General features: G+C 43.7%; 1 protein-coding gene across 6 annotated transcripts; it reads right to left on the reverse strand.

Annotated features, from left to right (window-relative positions):
- Positions 1 to 354: 354 nt before the first annotated feature.
- Positions 355 to 24180, reverse strand: fam131ab (family with sequence similarity 131 member Ab). 6 transcript variants are annotated; one of them, XM_022222283.2, is made up of 6 exons: positions 23616 to 24180; positions 19282 to 19421; positions 13310 to 13403; positions 13008 to 13190; positions 6688 to 6819; positions 355 to 5242 (listed from the first exon to the last, which is right to left on the reverse strand). In XM_022222283.2, exons 3-6 carry the CDS (start codon positions 13377 to 13379, stop codon positions 4584 to 4586), a joined length of 1044 nt encoding a protein of 347 aa, XP_022077975.1. In that variant the 5' UTR covers positions 13380 to 13403; positions 19282 to 19421; positions 23616 to 24180; the 3' UTR covers positions 355 to 4583. The 6 variants fall into 6 exon arrangements, with proteins under 6 accessions (XP_022077975.1, XP_022077945.1, XP_051813731.1 ...); XM_022222253.2 differs by lacking the exon at positions 23616 to 24180 and adding an exon at positions 23497 to 23612; XM_051957771.1 differs by lacking the exon at positions 23616 to 24180 and adding an exon at positions 22963 to 23153.
- Positions 24181 to 24205: the final 25 nt, after the last annotated feature.

Here is a 24205-nt window from a genome sequence, read left to right on the forward strand (position 1 = left end):
TCTCTCTCTCTCTGCTGACCCACCAAATGAATTAGCAGCTCCCCAGGGGCCCATGATGTCATGGAAAAATGAAATACTTACAGCTGTAGGATCACTAAGAACAGGTCCACTCTGTGCAGGTCTCTGACAAGTGTCCTTTGCCCTGCTAATAACTTAATAATGATGATGTCGTCATGTCAGGGAGCTAATTGCAACAGGGTTTATGGTGCGTTTCCACGGTGAATGTTCAGGAGTAAGAAGGGGTGAATGTAATAGTTCATTATCTATTCAAAGCCATAAAACACTGCTTGGAATCCTGTGAGATTAATGTTTCTCTGTCCACTATAACATAAAAAACAACCAGGACACCAGGTCTGTATTTTTTGCAAAGAACAATAACAATATTTTATTAACTCGAAATAATACCAGATGCAGCAAACAAAGATTTTTTTTTTCAAATCCATGGTAATATTCAAATAATTACATTCAGCCAAAAGAGGAAGGAAAATATTCTAAAGAAAATAAAGAGGAAAAGGAAAGAGAGGGGATTGAGATTCAGAGGGAGGGGATGGGTGAATGTGTGCTGGACTGATGCTGATAGTGATATGCATCCCAATTAGGGCAAGGATGGGGCAGTACATTCATTTTGGGTCATCTATTTCCTTATACAGTTTCAGTTCGTGTCTTTGCCTCTGTTGGGTGAGTAGTATGGCTTTGCTCTCTGAACTCTCACAAGCCGTCTGCACTGTAAGACTCCCTTCATTCTACGTGTGTGTCACTGTGTGAACCCAAACCCCCTGAGGATTACGGGACGTTTTAATTAAGACAGTGGAGGCTAATGTGGGTTAAACAAAGACCATCTCTGTCTGTGAAGATTGCACTTGCTATACTCAGCTCCTGCAGCATTTTTCACACTCTGAGTCTCACTTGTGGTTTGTCCTAGTATTCACTGCTGAGGGCCAGTGGCGTGGGGAGACGCTCCCTCGGCCCTTTAGCTTTCCTTGTTTTAAATGGTAAGTAGGTTACAGGGTGACAGGGGTGCCACCGCCAGCTGAATATTCATACTTCCTCTTGCCTTGACACTGTCCGACAGATGTTTTGATGTCTTTTTATAGCACCGGGTTCTCCCACCACTATCACACACACACAGAATCTGGAGCACTTCTCTCTGATAACTATCCAACGTCAGCGCTTGCCTGAAGCAACAAACTAAAATACACTGCCTAGAGACACACACACTTGCACAATAAGGAACACTCAAGATATCTGCTTGACTCAAGGACAGTCAGGGGTTCTTGTTATTGGTCTACAAAATATGAATCACTTTCGAAACAGAGAGGCGAGCACCAAAACAAAAGACCATGAGGAGTTTTCTGGGACAGCTTACCTCAATTGATGCCACTTAGAAAAAAAAAACAACTTGTGAAGGTGAGGAGGGGGTGGAGAGAAAGGGGAGGGAGGGAGGGAGGGACGGTGCAGATGGAGTGAAGGGGAAAAGGGTAAAAAAAAAAAAAAAAAGAGACAGACAGGAGAGAGATACACATCTCTGATCATCAGGCGGTTTTATAATCGCAGGCTAATTGCCTGTCGGCAAAGGTAGCACTCAGATGTCCTCTTAGTTATGTAATGACCCCCTGCAGGGACTGATGGAGGGAGAGAGGGAGGGAAAGAAAAAGGGGGAGACAGGATGAGGGGAAAGGACAAAGACAAAGAGAGGTGGGAGGAGAGGAAAGGAGGGTGAGGCAGGAAATGACAGAGCAGTGATAGCAGGATGGAGAGGGGACACATTCATCAGGCTGTCTGCGTGTGTGTCAGCGGGAAATCTTCTGTTTCTATTCTCATGAGGACAAAACACTCTCATAAGGATATAAAGATGAGGAGATCCACAACGGTGCCACTTCTACAAAGGGTGACATTTAGGATGGAGTCAGGGTGAAGGTTAATGAATGAAGGTGGTCACGGTCCTCAGAAGTATAATAACAAAAAAAAAGTGTGGGATGTGGGAGAGAGCAAGACAGCTTGCTGAATGAAAAACGCATCACACCAAGGTGCCCGCCTTCTCTTCCTCTCTCTCATACACGTTGCCCGGGGAGAGGATGGGGACACTCAGATAGCAGATAGACAGACAGAGCAAATGGATGCACAGTGGCGGACAAAGTGAGCTGATAAATAGAGGAAAAGGGGGGAGTCGGTGAACAATGGCAGACTCGCGACACTGCGCCCGGACAAAAGCACAACCTCACCTCGCCAGTATCGCACGGCTTTTAATGACAACCAAAAGGACAATGACGCACATCGCCCTGCTGTAACCTACGGCTACAGCACGAGATGCAACAGGACATTTTGCGCCTCCGTCTACCTCAAACTCATGGTAGCAGCACTCTATTTTCCTCTAGCACGTTTAGAGGGGGGGGGCAAGGAAGCCAAGCTTGGGCCTGAGTGACATGAAGGATTTCATGATGATGATGATACTTGGGAGGTCAAAGGTGATGAATGAAAGGCACAGCTTCAATGGTTCCACCTGAGTTGTCGCTGTCTTTTGCAACTCTCCTTACAGGGACTTTTCGTTTTCATATAATTTTGAGTTCAAAATTCATTTTATGTACTGTATGCTATTATTTTAAAACCTCCAGCACCAGTAAAAGTTCACCTCCAACAAGAGCTCGGCTACACCAGACACTGTTTTAAAGGGACTCGCTGCATTGGAGGGGTTTCGGAATGGATATATAGTGCGAGCTTGAATCGCTCGCTGACATCTTACAACACAGCCACGCTCGCAATCACACACACACGGACGTCATACATGCAGACTCACACATTGAGGCTTTTCTAAACAGTCAAACAACATAAAAGAGGGGACGTGGGGATTGAATCTGTGCTTTAATTATTTGTAGAAAATAACTACGCACACCAGGCTTTCTCTCACTCAAACATCCACACACTAACACACTGAGGTGGAGGATGAGAGACGAGTGGCGTTGTGCGTGCAGGCGGGATGCATTGATGCTCTGGTCCAATGAGATTTCCTGAGTTGTATGAATGACAGTCCCTCTGGGAGAACCTCAATGGGGTTCGTCACGTCACCATGGAGATGGGAGATTTCTGCATGTGTCACACAAACATGCCCTTTTGCAAGCATCATAGAAAAGAAGGGAAAGTACAGAATAAAAGGCAAAGCTTTTCAAGAGTCAGTATGAGAGGAAAGAATGAAGAGCATTTTTGAAAAATAAGGAAAAAAATAAGAGCTCTTCATGAGGATCATGACAAATGACAATAACAAACCGTATCACAGTATCCTCTTTTGAAATAAAAAATAAAATAAAAACTTTTCACATTTGTATTGTTATTTTTTTCCCAGTAGACTATATCACACAGTGATAACGAAGAAAAGGAGAAATCTACAGCCACGTTAGCTTCGTGCAAAAAACCACATACACTGGCACGCCGCATAGGCAAAGAGATCAAAGCAAGACAACGCATACAAAAATATAGAAAATCTCCGATGCAACTTTTCTCTTCACAGAAAAAACTTTTCTGTCTTTACAACCTTCCTGCCGAACACCTATCGCCAAAGGGTCACTTCAGGAACATTCTGTTTGTGTTTGTCGCCGTTGCTGCTGCTGCTGCTGATGCTGCTGTGGATTTTTTTTAAGACAACCAAAGTTCTTGTGTCTCCCATGCAGGAATCCACAGAACCCCCAAAAATATCCAGTAGCTTTAGTTGATCATTATGGCAGATGTCCATCATAATGATGTTTGGAATAATATGAACCACGACATGTTTGAGTGATAGAAAACTAGTACAATAAAAGCATATCATTTCTGTCATATCATTTGTGACAAATCTTTTTTTAAACTTTGTTATTTTAAAATACATACTATGTCCTGTCACTTTGAAAACATTCCAGCATTTGCTCATAATTGGTAGTGACAGGGTTAAATAGTTTGGCATACTCAGCAAGCCATGCCCAAAAGGATGCTATTTAGTCTCTTGCAAAGGAGGAAAGAGGGGTGGTGGTGGTGGTGGTAAGGGCAGGTCCCAGGATGCAGTGTCAACCTGCCCCCCCATGGGAGACGCTGGGGAGATGGGCAGGGGTTATACTGAACAGCTGAGATTACAAATCGTGCTCAAGACCGGGTCAGCCCATTGATTTCAGCACTTGCAAAACACATGCAAAGATAAGTCAGAGTTCTGGACTCTCAGTCATTCTGTCTGCCTGGTGGTGGCGTCTGTTTGCTTCGCAGGTAGGGACAGAGCCGAAAACCGTGAGCGTCATACCCACGAGTCAGTCGCTGGACCGCTGGAGCAAGTCCAGCACTCACTGTTTTCACACTGATAAAAAAGATTGTTTGGACGCCTTCAAAGAAAATAGAGGTGATACGTGGGATGGGGGCAAAGCAGTTACGAGGTGGAGAGGAGGAGCTGAAATGCTGCAAGTAAGGCAAAGACGGATGATTTCTATATCAGTCAGAGGAGAAAAAAATACAACATGCTCAGAGGTTCAAACTTTTCAGACGCCATGAAGGAGAGGGGGAGCTGATGCAAAAAAGACAGTCCTCCATAGACTGTGGAGGGATTCAACACTGAGGTGAGAAGAGAGGAGTCATTGGTTGCTTGGCTCTCCTGCCCTCTCTTCCTCCTCCTCCTCCTCTTCATCCTCCTCATCCAGGGAAACCACCCCAGAGGAAGCCACGTCGGACACCCTCCTGCGTGGGTCATAGTCAGGTGGGTACTCCACCCCGTTGCCCTCTGCCTCCACCTGGCACACGGTGCTCTCATAGTCCTTGCAGGGGGTGTCGTCGTCCTCACCGGGCGACAGGTACGTCTCGGAGTAAGACATGGAGTAGCAAGGAGAGTCCTGACCCCCGCAGGGCCTGATGCTCCGCCCGCCCCCACGCAGGCTGTGGAAGCCACAGTCCCCCCCGCCGGGCCCGCTCTGCCCCACCCTCTGAAGTCGGGCCAGCAGCAGCTCCTCCCCTCCGTGCAGCGCCGACAGGATCTTTGCGGCGAGCTCAGCGGCGTTGCTGTGGGAGTGGGTGCCACGGTGCCCACCCAGGTCACGCAGCAGTGGGTGCTGCTCGTCCAGGCTGCAGAGGCTGGAGCACAGGGTGTCTGGGGAGCCTGCTGTAGGGGAGGGCTCTCCGCTGCCACCTCCCTCTCCACCTCCTCCTCCACTCTCGCAGCAGGGGGCTCGGAAGCCCAGGTGCTGGCAAAGCTGGCTATGGATCAGGTCCTTCAAGTAGGGAGGATAAGATGGCACATCTAGAGGGAATGATACAGACTGTGAGCATGAAGTCCTGAAGGAAGAAGAACAATAATAGGAGAAGAAATATGAGACCAAACTATAGTAATGTTCTGAAAGTATTTTCTGAGTGGTTGCAACATCAACACTCATCATTACATTTTTTGTTCATCTAAAGTACCCTGTGGAGTCTTACTGTATGCTGTAACATGGGAAATTTCCCCTGACATGGGAGTAATAAAGATTAGCTTATCTTAGTACCTGGTGCCACAGAGTAATGTTTTGATGAGCAGATGTTTGTATCTTGAGTTTTACTGACATTTTGTGCAAACACAGATGTAAACAATATATGTATGTGTGTGTGTGTGTGTGTGTGTGTGTGTACACAATACAGGTTTAACTTTTTTCTTAAATCTGCTTTACTAATTATTGATGTGGATGAAATGACATTCAACCTGTTAACTCCACAGAGTACCTTTGAGATAATAATTTTGGGAAGCTAAACTCACTTATGTTCATCACATAAGGTGGGTTTTGGTTACATTGCTACTGCTGAATAACGGCCGAAAAACACAAATAGCACTATTCTAATTTTAAAACCTAATAATTCTATAATTTTGAAGAACAAAGAAGTGCTTTTAACCATTAAAGTATCAGCGATCCACAAATTAAAGCAATGCATGTACAGTAGTGACAATCAAAGTCCACAGAAATATGTCTTTACTGGAAATATGTCAATATAATAATACAATAAATATTAGAATACAATAAAATGCTTGATTACAGTCGTATAAAATGTGACGTGATGGAGCCACATCATCGTCTTCTGTTTTCGAGAGAAAACAGTCTGCAAAGACGCACATTATGTGTCTGTAACCAGAAAACTGCTGAAGCACTCAAGGTCAAAATCTGTGACAGTGAAGTAGCATCACTGACTCAGATTACAGCCCATGTAAAGCTGACCAACATCATGTACATGGCTGATATTAGTGAAACTTCAATCCTGAAATGGCCTTTATCAGAAGGAAAGAAGCCACTGATGAATATATGTACACAAAGAAGCAGCAATGAGCTGAATGTTATTAGCTTCAGTACAGGTTATTGGCGGTGCCGTGTAATCAAGATGAAAGCTTTGGTACATGCACACAAACACACACGTACACACAGCCATGGTCAAATACACTGTGTGTATTTATAACCCGCTCACACACCATCCTCGCACAGGCTCCGTCTCTGCAGCAAAGGAAATGATATTAAACTTGCAGGAGGGATATCAAATTGCGCCGAGGAACAAAAAAAAAATGTCGGGAGAGGATGAAAACTGGGGCACTGGGACAATGAAAGATGCAGAGCAAGGGAGAGCGGAGAGAGATGGATGAGGACGAGGGTGTGTAATGGGCTTTTAGGATGGAAGGGGACAATATGAAGGGAATAAATGTGATTTAGCTTTAGTGTGTGTGTTTACCTGTGCTCTGTGTGGCGGGCTCGTTGGCAGGCAGAAAGTCTTCGTCATATGAGTCATCGTTGGACTCGTCGCCATCAACAGAGGACCAGGCCCTCAGCTTAGCTTCCGCTATGGCAAACTGCTCTGCCACACCTGCAAGCACACACATGCACACATGAGCTATGCATGTTGGCATGGTAACAGGAAGGCACCATGAGGCATTGTGGCTCCACGTCATGTCGCCTTTTGTGACTGGCAGGTCTGTGTCAGGAACAAAGTGCACAGCGTAGAATCAGACAGCACTCCCATTACAGTCAATGTTCTTCAGCGGGAATTTGGCTGCTGCACTTGCAACGGAGGTCACCGAGTGTTTGATCACGTTGTTTTGCAGGTTGCATTCCTGCTAATGCTGGGGAGTCAGAGAGTTGGAAAATACACAAGGACGACCCAAGCCAAATCGGTACGTCTCTCAAATTAAAAAAAAAAAAAAAAAAATGACTTTTGTGAAGTAATCGGCATTGACACTTTCATTGAAATAGTGAAGGTCAAGTTTTATATCATTGAAAGTGTTGTTTAAGTCATGGCTAGTATGAAAAAAATGGAGCGGCTCGCTAAGAAAACGTGGGTAAAGAATCTACTGAGCAAATACGAATATATCTGCCAAACAAAATATGAAATCCAGATGAATGAACACAGGCTGTCTTCTCTGTGAGCTAAACATGGAGAGAAACAGGTAAAATAAGGAATAACAGCCTGTAACATAAGTCTGCTCTCTTTGCCACTGAGGTAGATAAATGCCCTAACCACTGTTTGTATAATATGTACACTCAGTATTACTGAGTTTAGGGTCTTTCTTGCTTTGTCCTGCCCTGTAACATCCATGAGGGATGCTCATAGCACCTCTTAGCAGATCAGATCAAAGCAGTTCTATTCATACAACACCGAATCTGAAGCAGGATAGAAATGTCGGCATGATATGAGGAGACTTAAACACAAAAACACAGTAGAACTCTGGAGAGCCACAATAGTGTTGCAGAGTCCTTTCACTCACAATCTTTGACTGAATCCAAAGAGCGTCATACTAAAAGAGCAGCCAAACTTTTCATTTTGTCGTTACAGAATTAACATGAATTAATTACTGCTCATGTGCAGCGGCTGATGTCTCTCTCATTTTAACTAACGCCAGCCTCAGCTGACTAAAAGTGAAAAGCCTGCTGCAGCACTAGAGGTTTTCTGTGGCTCTCTGCTCCTAAAAAAAAGTGAGGAGGGATAAAAGATATGTCAAGAGATTCATAAGCATCGGGGCTATGGGTATTTTGCCAACCCGGAGCTGAATGTGTAACATCTTCTACAGAGCAGCGACAAAAAATAAAAAAATAAAAATCACACTTTTCTGATACAAATTAAACAAAAACTAAGCACAGCAGAGAGGACTTATTGCAGGCTGTACAGCATTTTAAAACCTGGTCTGTACTTTTGTCAAGTGTACTTAAGACATTTACCTGGTATATCTGTTTGTCTGTGTGTACACAAAACTGCTTCCGCTGCATCTTGTAGCTCATTGCAGAAAAATCCAAGAAAAACTAAATAATACAGGTGATAATCTAGGTTGATTGCATCTGTAGCTGCATTCAATAGCCTCCCAGACTAACAACTATATTTTCCAAACTACAAACACTCATCACATACATGTAAAACACACAAATATAAGGCCACAGCGGGAACATCAATGTGTATGTGTGCATGTTGTGTATGTGTGAGGTGACTCAGCAAGTGCCAGAAACAGTAAGCTACAAGGTCCAAATGACCAATCACTTCCAATCATCATCAGCAGCTGGCCAATCACAGCCTAAGACTCCCTCTCTCTTTTCCTCTTTCTCTCTCTGCTCACCCTCATTCTCTTCCCCTCAGTCCATCTGCTTTGTATTCCTCCCAGTTCTCCTGCATGCCATGCCTTTCTTTCATTCGTCTCTCAATAAAGCGCTCTATCGACTCACCTGACTCTCCTCATTCTTACCATTCTCTTTCCTTTCACTTTGCAATCTTTCAGCCTTGTCCCTCACTTCTCATTTTGATTTCTCCTTCCTCGGTCTTCTTCTCTTTACATCTCTCTCTTTGACTCTCTGGTCAATGCTCAGTATTTGTGCCTTGTCTCCCACAGAGCCAGATCGATGCTTTCATTCATCTTTCACTGGAGCTGGACCCTGAACTCTCCTCACAAACAGTGACGCTGTCTTCAGCAAACAGAATTGCGCAGGCTGCTGTTCAGTCCTACTTTGAAAATCTTTTGTAATTGCTTTAACAGAGGAAAAAAGAGTTTTCACCTGCATACACTTGTTTTATCTGTCTCTGACCAACATACCACACAAAAAAGACTAAAATAGGGATAAAGAGATGCTGTACGCCCACAGATATCTATGCAATTACACACACACAGTACCCGTTTCTTCTGTCTGAATGATCTTAAAATTATACCCAGAAACATGCTGGAGGTGGCCTACTTTAATGCTGACCAGTACTATGTTTAATATTATTTAATGGTCAAAAACAGACTAACACACAGCCCTCTAAACTGTTCTCTACTGATGCAGATGGCATCTATGACATTGAATCCCCACTTTTATTTCTGCATAACTGTGTTAATATCAAAATGAAGTGGTTGCTTGGTTACAACCAGTCATGTGCAAAAATGTGCTCATGATGAACACAAGCACTCCACTTCTACACCTGAAGTACAACTTCAGAGCTTTATGAGAAATTGCCTATAAAACACATTGATATTTTGGTGGCAGCAGACCCTCCAAAGGGTCCAGAGCTCTGAAGCTTTAAATACTACAATTAAAGGTCTCATATTTTCTCCCTCGAGGTTTGGTTTAAAGGTAATAGTAACTCATGCAGATACAATTAGAATGGTATCTGTAATGATCACATGAAACATGCTGTGACATTTCACCTGATGAACTTGTGAGCAAGTTGTTCATGTTGACATCAAGCACACACAGAGCAAAATTAGAGCATGGAGTTGTAAATGCTCTGCACTTATATAGCACCTTCCTACCTTGGTGGTATTCAAAGTGCTTTACATTTGAATACTACCAAGGTATGAACAAATAAAATGTCATACATCCATTGGGGTTCAGTGTCTTGCCCAAGGACACGTGGCGACTTTGTGCTCAGGGAACAACTGCTCTACCACCTGAACCACAGCCACCACAAGAGTCATGACTCCTGTTGTCTCATGAACAGGGCTGCAACTGATGGTGATGCTCATTGTAAATTATTGTATTTCCTCCATTAATCAATTAATTGTTTGCTCTATATAATTTCTGAAAATTGTAAAGGAAATGTCAGTCAGCGTTTCCCAAATTCCGAGACGACATCCTCAAATGTTTTGTTTTGTCCACAACCTAAAGATAATCAGTTTAGAAGGAATAGAGAAAGAAACCAAAAAATATTTACATTTAAGAGTGCTGTAATCAAAGAATCCCTTTTTGTTTGTACTCCTAAAAATCACTTAAACTGACTTGTTGACTATTATCTGGAGTTCACCCTCCCAAGTGAAAGTCCTCTGTTCACCCCACTGCAACACCACATGCTGCTTCTTTGCTGCTATCTGACCTGATCTGGATGAAAAGATCTGTGGTTGGTTAATCTGTCCCATCACTGTGGTCTGCAACATTATAATAAATAATAATAATATTGTGGTAAACAGATCCGGCTTGATGCAATGTCTTTGTCAAAGCTCTGCTGCATCGTTGGATTCTGCAGTCACTTGTAGCAAAGACATTTTGTTCAACTTTCAACACCAATTTCCCAGTTTAAATATTCTAACAGGCATATTTGCTGCAGGAATAATGCAAACCTGGTAAGACCACACACATCTCTGCTACGCTGCAGTGCACCAGAACCTGGATTACAGCCACATACACACACACCCTTTACACACATGTACTTCACACATATTGTTTCACAAACACTCTGTCTCTTTCATTCATGCACACACACAAACGCACAGTGGCATAGGTCCCTCTGTTGATCAAGGCTAGCAGCCAGTTCCACGGAGCATGGAGTGACACTGCAGGATTGACTTCAAAGGTCTTGTCTGTGTGTGTGTGTGTGTGTGTGTGTGTGTGTGTGTGTGTGTGTGTGTGTGTGTGTGTGTGTGTGTGTGTGTGTGTGTGTGTGTGTGTGTGTGTGTTGGCAGAAGTCAGTCTATCAACAGGACAACCCACCTGCAGTGCATTTTCAATTCTCAGGATGCCTCCTACACAAATAAACATATACCGTTATGTTTTAGCGTAACAAGCCTTAGTACACACTAAGCATGCCAAACACTCACTTCACACATTTGCACGTGCTCACTATACGTACAAACAGACTTGATGACATTCACACTGTACGTCCAGTCACCCACAGTAACACCATCACCGGACTACAAGGAGAAACTTGACAAAAATAAACGGAGTCAGCACTACTGGCAGCTCCCGATGGGCTGAACGCACACTGATGATGTGAGCCGAGGAGTATAATGCAAAGTAATAGCTCATCTGAAATTCGGTCTAAGGTTCACATGTTTAAGAGCCACTTACAACCAAGCATTATTATTAATAAATTTGTGTGTGACATGCAGTGAGTGGCTAGGTTCAAACTGTGCTGTGTGATGCTGATAGAACCTGGCTTATCGATGTATTATATGCTTGATTGCGAGCATTTTTGCTGCTTTACTTATGATAAATCAGTTTCTTTGAGTCGTCATTACAGGTGCATGAATAAAATCACAAAGACGGACGTATGAGCAGAGAAGACAAGTCCTGTAAATAGTTATACATTAAGAAGGAAAGAAAAAAGAAAGCAGAACAGAGGAGGCACAGAGGAAAATCGCTCAGTCACGGTGGCACTAGCCAGGAGCAAAACCTTACTGTGCAAATTAACCTTGAGAGTCTGCATTGCAGGGAGCGAGCAAGAGAACGGAGGGAGAGCAGGCAGAAGGGACAGGGTGAAAAAGACAGGAAAAGAGGAAATACTGAGACAGAGGGCAGAGAGGAACATTTAAAGAGGGGATGGTGTGAGAGGGGGTTGATGAGACGATGAGGCAGAAGTGTATGTGAAGTCAAAGATGAAGTGAGTCAGTAAAAGGTGGTGGAAACAGATGAGCTGTAGGTATGTGCTGTCTGAGAAGAACAAGCCATCCAAGTGTGGAGAAGAGTTGGGCACGACAAATACAAACATGTAATCTATCTATCTATCTATCTATCAGTATTCGTGCTGTCTTTGTCTGTATTGAGAATAAATCTCAGTATTCAGATTAGGTAGGCAGATCTGGCTGACTGTCAATAAGCAAGTCATCCAGGTCCAGTGACGCCATGCTGCCATATGGCTTTTACTTGTCTTTCCTATGCCAAGGAAAGGCTCATCTGAAGTTTTTTTTTCAGGATGTAGGCTGAATTATTATTCCAATTTGTTTTCAAAGTGACAGCATTCTACACTGTCAACATAGGTATATTTGCCAGCAGGCACAATATGTAGACTACAAAATATGTTGCATTAAGTCTTTATTTATGTGATGTTGTTAGCGCTATCTCAGCTCAGGATTAAATCCAGTATTAAAAACAGCTAGTGTGAACTTTGAAAGATGTTTGTATTTATCAGGCATTTAAAATGCCAATAAACTGCAGTATTCAAAGTGTACGATTCAGTGTTTCAATCTGTCTTTTGTCTCCCAACAATATTAAAGGGCAATACTAAATCCCCTCACTGCCCTTCTGATACTGTGGTTGACCTTGTTGCGATCCAAACCTGGCTGAGATCCAATCACAAACCACACCACCTCACATGTGGTCTGGCCAGTCAGATAACAATCAGATTGCAGTGCCTTCTGTGTGTGTTTATACTTGATACAAACATTTTCTTGATCCAGATAAGATATCAAGATGCACACGAGATGGCAATCATAGATCGGATAAGGGATTGGCTACTTTCTCTATATATACCTAAACACCTAAAGATCATTGTGAAATCCGTATAACGCTGTTTCCAATGCTGGTTTAATATGAGCTCTCATCAACACTGGTGGGTATATGAGGTGTATTTCTTACCATTAATTAACTATAACTAATGATCATATAAACCTGTCATTCTGTAATTTGTTATGATGGTTTCTCATATAATCACAACCTCCTCTGTGGTACTTCACCATTACTTTGCACATAGCTTTCTTGCCCTGTGTGTCTCAGTCATTATTTCATTGTATTTGTTCTCAAGTGGTCTTTTTAAGCTTTAGGTTTGAGTGCATTAGAAAAAAGTTTTTCTGTAACATTTCTATAATTAGTAAGATATCTTACCAGCAGCAAAACGTGCCTCCTGTTCTCCTTCAGTGAGGTCTGAATAGGAGTTGAAGTCTGATTCCAGCGCTGCAGGAGTGTCTATAGGCTTGCACCAACCTTTCCACTCTATTAAATGGGCTACTCTGCCCTGCGCCATGGCTGTAGGCTTTGTCACATGGTCCTTCACTACCTGGGAAATACCTACATGGCAAATATCAGAGGTTATAATACAGCTATGGTGGCTCATTTTCAGTGGATGCACTTATATTATCAAGTATATCAAGTTTCATGCAGTTGTCTGTGTTAAATGCTGCTCTTACCATGAAGGGAGGATCGTGCTAATGCAGCAATCTCTTGAATGGTGAGAGCTCGTCTTGATTTTGGTAACATTTCAATGGTGTCATCAACATTCACCTGAAACGACAAGAAAAAAAAAAAAAAGACTGTGTGAAAACTTGTACAGTAACTCAGCATGAATGTGAGCCAGATCTGAATACAGCCTGCTATGACTCACAGGAAAACCCAGTGCTGCCTTTTGATGGAAAAGAGACTTCAATGTTCAAAGTACTCAAACTACTTCAGTGTACTTCATGGCCTTGAAAACAGCAGGATTTTCTTTTTACACACCAATCAGTGTTTTAATGAGTCACAGGCTGTATGACAGCAACGCACACATGCATGTCCGAGAGAGCAGGCGCACACTCATACTGACTTGTGCTGAATGATGATTATTTCAGCAGCTACTCATCAGCACGACTACATTTATGTTTAATTATGTGATTTAATGTACAATAGCACGTTAAAGGTCCAGTTTAAACACTCCTGATTTGCATATCTTATGTTGAAGAGTGGCGACAGGCATTTAAAAACAGAACAGCAGGGATGATGGTGAATAGGTGCTGCTGCATGTTAGATTTGGTCGTTTGTCAAGTTATTCTGCAGGTTGATCTGCAAAGTAACAGTTTGTTGAGGTAACTGGGATGAAACGCCTCACAGCACTACTCAGTATTTTGCCACAAACACAGCAAAAAGGAAGATTAACAGAAAAAAGGAGCATAACTCTGGTATTAACTTCAACTGATTTATATTTGCACATTATCCACACAGCTGCTGGCCAAGTGGGCCTCTCGAGTGGTTCCAGATGTGACTGATAGAAGATTTTATAATTCAATCAGTTATAAAAAAATTTACAAATCTCTTGTAAGGGAACTCGTGAAGCTCTGTGGGCAGACAGCTCAATAGGCCCTGTAGTTCCTTGCTGAGAGTTAAGAGAAGAGAAGACAAAGGATGGACCTCCACCCTGTCTGTCCTGCATCAAATCTGTCTGCTCTGTAAAGTCAAACCACAGAGGGAGTATCAGGTGTTGACAAGTTCCTTTGTCTGCCAACTCTTTTTATAGCCCTACCTCTACTCACGTGGGAACCCGGCACGTCAACAGTAAAGGCCACATGCTGAGCTGATGCCACTGTGTTGCTACTCAATATGGGTCAACACACTTGGCTGACTGAGCAATTTGATGACGGTTATGAGCAGACAAGTATATCTCAACAGGTACGCACTGGGTCCAGTTCCACTGTGACTGATTGTGCTCCAGTTTCAATTCCTTTCATTTAGAGAAGCAGCACCGAACTGCTTTACTCGCTCTGTTAACTGAACCATTAGCAAACATAATGAGCATTTGGATTGTTGAATCATTCTGAAAGTAAATCTTCCTGTTTCAATGAACCACAACTCCTACAGACCACATCTGACTTTCAGGGAATGAGGAAACCCCAGCGACAAAGCTAGCTCATCACTGAAGCACCCCCCGGACCTTGACCCTTGACTTGTCAATTCCACTTAATACCAACAAAACACCAGCCTGAAAAAACAAACAACAACAAAATGATTTGTCAAAAGTAAAAGGGGGATCCCGAGCTTGAGATCAAATCAGCTGCTGCTGCGAGGCCTGATAATCCTCTTGTGCCACAGAGCAGCTCACAGATCAGAGGGAGGATAATCTGAAAGAGATGCGACATATACCCTCGAAGAACATTAGAATTATATGTCGTGTCGGTCTTTAATTAAAAATCATACGTCAGCAAGTTAATGTTGTCCACCTACAGTTAAATATCTTTTGTTTTCTAATAGTTGTCCAGAGAAATCATCTCAGTGTGGTGTAGGAGGGTTTTATATATCTGCAGGGAGACCCAACTTGAAAACTTCTGTCTCACACTGCCTAATGCCTCAAAACCTGATTTCAGAGCCGTTTTACCCAGCAATGATCTGAAGGAGTCATTTTTACACTGAAGAAAATAACATCTGGAATGCCAGCTTGTCATTTCTTAAGTTTGGAGGAAGAAAATTGTATTCCATTCAAATACATGAGACTTTCAGGAGTGAGCACAATCCTCTGCTTGAGTGTCATTGTGCTGACTGTCGACTCTGCTCCTCCATTGATTCCCCCACTGCCCTACTGAACAGCAGAGTGAATACACAGGAAGGCAGCAGCTGCACTCAGGACAGACACAGCACTTCAGTTACACTGCTGTGCGGCATCTTTTTCCACTACATGTACATGTGCACAATTAAGTCCACCTCAAATCCTTTCAAACCCTAACTTAAGACCAAGCTGAATTCTAGTATAATAATCCTTAAATTTTAAGCCGAATATCCAACAGTAGCACACTTGTCTCTAGAAGTCAAGAGACCCGGCCTTCATCAGAATAGCAGTACAAACACACATGAAGCCACAAATCTTCACGGTCTAGCGAGCAGTGGAGGGTCTGTCATGATATGTTCAGGTTCACCGTTGGCTTTTAAATCACTGGTTAACTACAGTCTCTGTCAGTCAGTGCAGACAGTACAGAAAAAAAACACAACAGACTCTTTGACACAATATGCCTGTTAGGAGCTGAGAGCAGACAGAGTGTGTGATATAAAACTAATCTGACCACTGTCTCCTTATCTGCATTACCTCAAACCTACACACACAGGCTGAAACAGGTTTTACCTATTTATTTACATGGAACCTGTGATTCTATTTAAAACAATGTGCAACAGTTGTCATGGTTTAATTGTAAAGTTTGATTTAAGAATCCAGTGGAGCTCATTAGATGTACTGTTTACACCGTTTCACCGTTTGTTGTGACTGAGCCATAAAAAAAAAAACCTTGTTGTTATTTTGAAGCTGTAATATAATGCCACAGGATTTAATAATTACAATTTTATTGCTCTATTTTGGGGGCTAATTAAGGTTACATCACAGCAGAAATCTAATTTGTGCCACTGCACTGGGCGATTGAATCAAATACCCTTTTCTTATTTCCCAGACATCAACTACGTAACACAATGGCGCTCCTTGTTTAGAAGCCCATTCTACTGCTGCAATCACAGGGATACATAAAAGTCATTATACAAATAAATATCAGCAAGCAAGCCATGAATGATTTCAGTGGAAAAAAACTGCCACGATATCTGCTTCCCCTTGTGGAAAATAACCCGAACATCCTTCTCCTCCTTCATCATGCCACATTTCTACCTTTCTCTCTCTCTGTTTTTATTCACCCTCCCTTTGTCTGAACTTTTCCACAATGAGAACATTTCTATGGCAACCAGTCGCAGTGGAACAATTCCTCCTGGTATGTCTGATGCACTGATGATGTCACACTCTCAGAACACCAAACGACAACCACCAGAGCCAAATGAGGACTCTCACACGTGCCTTCCTCCTTTCTGCTACAGTAGACATCGTTGCTCAGCTAAAATGGGCATCAGAGATGAGGTATTAGCGTCATTATAGGCCCCTTTGAAGCATTAAATAGACATTTATGTCTAACCAGAAACCATCAGTTGTTACTTCAATGCTGCTTTAATAAAAATACATCTAAAATGCCAAATATAGCTACTGTGTCTTTTTAGGGCTCCTTGAAGTGTAAAGCATTAGAGAGGACTTCCTCTGTGATGAAGAAATGTGGTGAGCTCAGCAGTCCAGCCAACCCGCCTCTCACAGTGCCCAGTGTTCAATAACAGACCCGCCCATGAAGAGTGAGCGGCTGCATTTCATAATGGATCACTTAGATGCTGCTAATCACCGCCTGGCTGGCTCACTGCGACACATCAGATTCACACCCAGATGGTGTGCACGGATAAAAGCGGCAAGGTGGATTCATCATTCACATCATCTCTGAGCCAATTATAAGCATCCTGCTTCAACTCCCACAGCCGTAGCATTAAATAGTTTGTAATACAATATCATTCCTTTTTGTTTCTGTAAAGAACAGCTACAGAAAGCGTTCCTTGAAGCCTCACGATAAACTGCCCCTAAAGAACAACATCTTTGTGCTGTTCATGTAGATTGACAGCCTATCTTCTATACTCATAAAAGTAGGGGCTCCTTAGCTAATGGCATTTCTTAAGAGCCACTGCCCTCATCAAAAAGTCTTCCTTTTTAACCCATTTGTTTGCTACAGTAACATGTTCCTGAGATTCAGTTTGTTTTGGGAGCGGGACATCCTGTTGTGGCACCTGTCTCTGAAATTAAGGGGTCACAAAGTCTGAAATACAAATGTGTTGTGCTGCAGGCTTGTAGAATTCCAATACACATTCACAAAGATAAATGTGGCATCTCACAGCTGAGCTGATCCAATAATGCAGACGTGGACCAACAGTACAATCACTGTAGATCTCAAGCAGAGCTCCTGTGTTACATTTTGTCCAAAGAAACGTTACACATCAATGAGATTCCATTTAAGTCCCAAATTAAGAATTAATAGCTAATGAACGGCTTGTAAATAACTGAAAAGTAACTGGTCGACGCTAATGAAAACTAAACCAGAGAAAGAACCCCGGGTTGAGACATACATTACAGCCTTGGATGGCTTGATTAATAAGGTAATTATTAAACCAGCAAGGGTTAAGAAAATAATTTTCTGCTTCATGTGGCGAATTACAGAGAGACTGTCGTCTTTGATTAGGCATATCTGGTCAGTGCCCCGGTAGGTTATCATACACTAGGTTACCTGAAGCCTGGCTCAAACCACATGAAGTTATATACACAGAACATACTTTTTTCATCACAGTTATCCTACTGGAAGTGAGGCCTGTAATGCAGGAGATAAAACCAGTGTACCAGAACACTGGAACATTTAGGCACAATAAAAAGACCTTTCTATCACTTAACATGCACAATTATTTGACCTATTTTGACCTAACAAAAATGTTTGTTGTTAAAGTAGTAAATAGGGTGATTAGTGCATTGTTTTGCTATTAGAACAGGTAATATAAGTTAACCAAAGATTAGTTCAAACCTTGAGGTCACCACATCATGTATATCTATAACTTAATTGTTTTCTTGTATTTTCCTTAAACTGACCATTATAATTAGAGGTGAGCTGTTACAGTTTTATCAGGGCCAATAACAATGCTGATTATAAGTCATCAAGGAGATCCATACTGAGAAGTGATAAACATTTGGAATAAAAAAATAAATAAAAACCCATGGAACCTCCAAAACACTTGAAAGTAGGTGGAGTTTTGTCCAGAAGCTTCCAATGTGAATTGACCCTTTTCAGGGAGATATTTTGACTTCTCACTGCAGTAAAACTAATAAGTGGGTGTAACAGAAATCTTGTTAAAACACTTTTAATGCTTTTACCGATGGGGGACTTACAAATAAATTCAAACTGATGAATTTATCATGGCAATAATAGATGCTACATGAACATTTAAGGAGGTGAAAGAGAAAGAACACTAAGTGAATCTAAACTCAAAGGAATTCAGTTACTTTCATGTAACTAAATTAATGTTTAAAAATTCTGATCTGCATAAACCCTCCAAGTTGTTCTGACATAATAATACAGTAATTACTCTAACTTGATATTGTGTGTAATTCAAACTGAAATTTATTTTGTGATAAATTAGAGAAATTGGGGTTCCCCCTTAATGTTGAAACCAAATCTGAGTCCATGAACTCCACCAGTGTTCTCTCTGTCATGTGAAAAGTCAAATTGTCTGCTGTGAGAAGCGATATTAACACTTTAATTGTCAGAAATCACTAAGTGCCAGTAAAAGTTTTCGACTCTAATTAAAGGGCTCAGAAAATGTCCATTTTGGTATGAGAAGTTTTGCTCGCCTCACAATTCTGCCAAACTAAATGCGACATTCGCTAATACCCTTCCCATTACAGCGCACCTATAACTATGAGGTATCTTAAAGACACAGGTGGGCTTTAACTGAAGAAAGAAGGCGTCAGTGGGGCTACAAGGCTGCATAATGAAACCAAGCTGAAACTTTAAAGAGAGAGTTAAGGCACCTCGCTGAAGTCCAGAGCGCCCAAAGGTGCTGTCAGAATCAGTCTGCGCGCCAAGCAGGTCCGCGTGCTCCCCAAAAGCGCGAGGTCGGACAGTGAGCTCGCCGCGCTCCAGTCCACGCGCAACGACCCGTCGACCGCCACTGTCAGGAGGAAGAGAGCCACGTGCAGGTTAGAGCAAAGCAACAGGTCAGACTCCCGGCAGCACGCTCCTGCTCCTCAAACACCTCAAACACACGCGACATTATGACAGCAACGATTTCATGTGGCGGGGAAACGTTGTTGTTCATAATGCGCACTGTTTCGTCACCGGAGCAAGAACTGCAGCAACTATGAGATTTAAGGAGCGAGCTGACCGTACCTGTTGCTGTGGAGTCATAGTTGCAGTCACCATGCCAACCCATGCGTCCCGCGCGAGGACCCCAAGGTGAGGGGGGGCCATGACCATATAAGGGAATGTAATGTTTCCGTATCTCACTGCAGTTTCCCTCAAAGAAAACCAACCAATCAGACATCGATATGAAATAGAGAAATACCCAAAATGAGCTGAGCCAATCCCTAAATGTCTTCTTGAAAGATAGAGAGGCTGAGCATACAGAAAGAGGTTTTGAAGGAAACTGCGAAGCAAAGATTCCAAAATATCTCATTTTTATTTGTTGAAAAGATTTAAATCTGAGTGAAAAGCAGAAAAACAATAGGATGTTGTTTAAGATTGGACTTTAAATATGTATTTAGTGCGATTGGAGTTAAATGTGTGCTTAGGCTTGTACCACTCTTCCTTTATTATTATGATTATTATGTGTGGATAGGCGTAGGTTTTGAGGAAGTGAAAAGAAATCAGACACTTCATTTTTGCATTCTGGTGAATTTTGGACACCAAATTGTGTATTTTCTGCACCCGGAAATTGGTAGAGATGTATTTGTATAAAGGAAGACACAGAATTCAGGCACAAAGTAACAATTCAGTGGAATATAATGCAGTCAGGTATTCTGAACTGCTGAAAAAGGACGCATCTTCTGCGAAATCTACGCCTTTTAAAGTGTGGTACAGGTCTAAGTGCTGGGCTCCTTCGCTGCAGTGCGTTCTGCAGCGACTACATGTAGTGAGATAACGTGGGGGCGGTGTGGAGGCCTACATCCATGCACTTTAAAGCCATGCCATGTCATGCAGGTACGGCTCTGGCAGCAGCCCAAGCCTGTTTGATATTTTATGAAGCTGCTTTGTCGGAGAGGAAGAGAAGCAGTGCAACGTGTAAAGAAAAGTACAGAATAAAGGGCATGCCTGTGATGGCGCCTTGCAATTTTATTTTACCAGCCAGTTGTTAAATGCACATTTCTCTGACGTGAACAGATCACGTCATTAAACGCAGCCACACAGAGAGGAGCAGCAGCGCTACGCAGAGCGCAAATGTCACTAAACAACCTTCTGGCTGCAAACGTCACATAACTGCCCTCAGATATGTAAGCATCCGGCTGATTACATGAGTTTAACCTTTCTATGAGCTGCCCTCGTCGTGACCTGACAGACTCTTGGACCATGAGGGACCAAAGGTGTTTATTAGGCCTCTGCTGCTGCTGATGCGCATGGAGCTCTCGGCGCAGTGCGCAGCAGGAACATTTCAGCACCTGGACAGCTCCCTCAGCCCTCGCCACTCTTCAAATCAGATTTGCAAAACGAGATTAAGAGGTGGGCCTCTAAATGTCAGAGCCTGGCTCCTCTTTCCAGCCCTCCACCGCAGGGACACGTTTCTAGTTACTGTCTGTGAAAAGAACAACTCGCTCGATTACTCGCCAGCACCCATCTCAAATATTGAACCCAATATCAAGACCAATCACTCACCCCCGGGTCAAAGACTCGCCGCTTACTGTCCCGGGCTCAAGTTGCCCAACAGCTGAATTCAATATGTGCCGTTTAATTGGGTGTGATGCGATCAGGTGCCCGGGTGTATTGTATCTCTGGATCTAGGCCGCCTCGGTCAATGAAAGTATTGTTTGGAGGAGTAAAAGATGCGCACGTGTGTTGTGTAGCATCCCATTGATTTCCAGAATGAAACTGTCACATGAGCCTGTGTGCATGCGGGCTGGGCAGTTTGCATAAACCCTGCAGGGTTTGACACGTCAGCAAGCGATGCTCAGAAAATGCGCGCAATGGACGCGGATGTGCACAGCCTGAGCTTTATGTCGATCAGTTGGTCTACTGCCCTTAAATGCAACACACATGAGCTATGAGATTTTCTGCACGTAACACACTTCACCAGAAATGTGTTGCCTTCGCGGTCGCAATGCACAAACCCAGTCACTGTACAAGTCCCTGTAGCCGTGAGATGTTTTTTTTTTTTTTACAGATTGGCTGTGACCCTGTGCCAAATGAAGGATGGAGGTTTACGTGTCTGTAGCCTGCAGATCAAAATGGGGAAAAAAAACAAACAAACAAGCAAATCAACAGATGTAATGGAACTGATGGGGAGCGGGCTGCATTGTGAGCTATAACGCCACACACATGTGGCCATAATGGGCTCGATCAAACCCACAGATTAGCCTTTTCACTCGGAGAATCAGACTGAAACTCGTGGCGGCTCTCTGGTGAGGCCCCGCGGTACTCCTCCATCTGTGCCTAATTTGTTCGACGTCTTTTTATCTTAATTAATCTCCTTCCCTTGACTGTGATCTTCCTAAGACGGAGCTGCAGTGTCTCCTCTCCGCTCAAAGCCAGAGGATTGCAAGTTTATTTTTATTTATCTGTTAATTGTGCTTATAGGTCTCGCTCATACACACACACGCCTTCTCTTTCTGTAGTTGCCGTTGTCGTGGAAACTGCAGATAGAGAGACCTCGGCTGTGCATCTCTCTCTCTCGTGTCTTTCCGGTTCTCTGAGAGACTTATGAGCGAATCAACACAATTAGGTCAAGACCAGCAGCGGTGTGATGTCACTTCTACATACAGGCTGAATATGAGAGGGGAACAGGTGGCTGCTGCTGACCTGCAGCCTGCATGACACCGTGGGTAGATGTGCACAAACGCTGTGTGCACGGACTGTCTGTGGGCTTTATGGGGACTTGGGGCATGTCCTTACGCACTCCGCCACAAGGAGACTGGGACCAGTCGCCATAATCATCAAGTGACTGGAGCACAGATTACACCTCCAATTAGAGGCGGGTGATGTGTGAGCCCGGATATAATGGATGGATCACAGGGTGGAAGGCTGCATTTAACATTTACATCATCGGGGAGATGTGGATGGATGGATGGATAGATGGATGGATGGATGGATGTGGGTCGGCTTTTGATTCATGGCTAGAGGAGACCCAGTCAAATAAATAACACGGGGGGAGACACGCGTCAGAGGTCGGGGTAGCTCACAGAGGACGGGGCCCTCGGCGACGTTTAGCCGCCAGCCGAGCGGATGGGAGACACGTACAAAAGGTGTAAACAACCGTGAGAGCACGTAGATGTGGTGGCAACAGGAAGCTTGTTTCTTGGCAACAAGCAGATGATTCATGGCTGCATGTGTGCGCCTAGAAGGACTGATCCGCGTAGTTGTTGTTGTTTTTATTTATTTCAAACGTGTATATCTGCGAACTCATCTATCACACCGAGACGAGATCATTCTACTTATAAGAAACACGCTGTGATATACCTCAAGATTTCTGTCGCACGCGTAAAGAGCAAATAAATGTGTCCTACCTTGCAACTAAACTGGGTCAGCGCGGTCAGAACCATCGTGTCTGGATGAGACTTCCGATTCTAAACGAGCCGTTTTAAAAGCGTATCCCTCAATGGTGTCAAGAGCACCTCTGTCTTCTCTGCCTCTGACTGGCGTGCTCACCAAAAAGCTTCTTGCAACTCTCGTAGCATCGCGATGTTTAGGCTGCAAGACGCCAGCCCCCCCAACTCTTCCCAGCCACCCCGCTAAAACGCACCCCTGCGCACGCACGCACACTCCATTAACCTGTAATGGTCTGTTTCAGCTCTAGCCATCCACAGCGGGAATATAACACACAGAGGCTCCTTATTCATATGCATATGACTCAGCAGCGCTATCATATGTCTCACATCTCGGGCACAGCATGCTGTGCACTACAAGCACCCAAAATTCCCCTCCTAAGCCTCAGCACCCCGCGAAAGGCTGCAGCAAAACAAATGCGAAAAAAAAAATCAGGCTTCCTCCAGGCGTGCTTTTTATTTATCTAGGAGAGAGCAAATTAAAGCGATTCTTACCAACAGGCGCTTTGGAGCTGATACAGCCCATTTTCGCAGCTGCATGTAGAGCCTTTCTGGTGCGCAATCTATCAAATTTCTATGCCTAATTTCTCCTCTGTAAGAGTGGCTGAGCGTACCTCACTGATCGAAAGCCTCTGTCTCTCTACGGAGGCTCCGCTGGGTTCGAGGCGCTGCTGAGCTCAGACCGCCGGAGTGACGCCGAGGGCGGGGGGTAGTCCAGCCATCACTTCTTCTGCGCTGTGTTGTCTGTTTCTTCTGGGGTTTTATCTTGCTTCGAATCCATGCATGGAAAGTCTTTATCGCTTTTTGGATGCTATTTAAATTTAAAAGACAAAATTAAAACAAAATTCTAGCAGGTTGAGCGTCTCTTGGCTCAGCTCCAAGTCACCAGGCTGCTATCCTGCGCTTCAGCACCACACCGGCCGGACAGCGCTGTGCGTGGAGGGGGCAGCGTGGGCTCGTGTCCCGGCCTGGCAGCAGCAGGTGTCGGGGTTTCCCTCCCGATCACTGCAGGTGAAGCCAACAGCACACCGTCAGCACGCTCCCTGTGCGCCCTGCGTGCGCTCTCACCATCACCCGGTCAGAGTGTTCGCCTTTGGAGACTGGCACGTTGATCCAAAAATCCCACGCTTAACTTCTTATATACAGCCGAACCCCGAGTGTCCGCCTCCTCGTACTGTGGAGTCCTGGTAGGTAGGAGCGGAAA

The sequence above is a fragment of the Acanthochromis polyacanthus genome, chromosome 13, assembly GCF_021347895.1.
Source record: "Acanthochromis polyacanthus isolate Apoly-LR-REF ecotype Palm Island chromosome 13, KAUST_Apoly_ChrSc, whole genome shotgun sequence".
NCBI classification, from domain to species: Eukaryota; Metazoa; Chordata; class Actinopteri; family Pomacentridae; genus Acanthochromis; species Acanthochromis polyacanthus.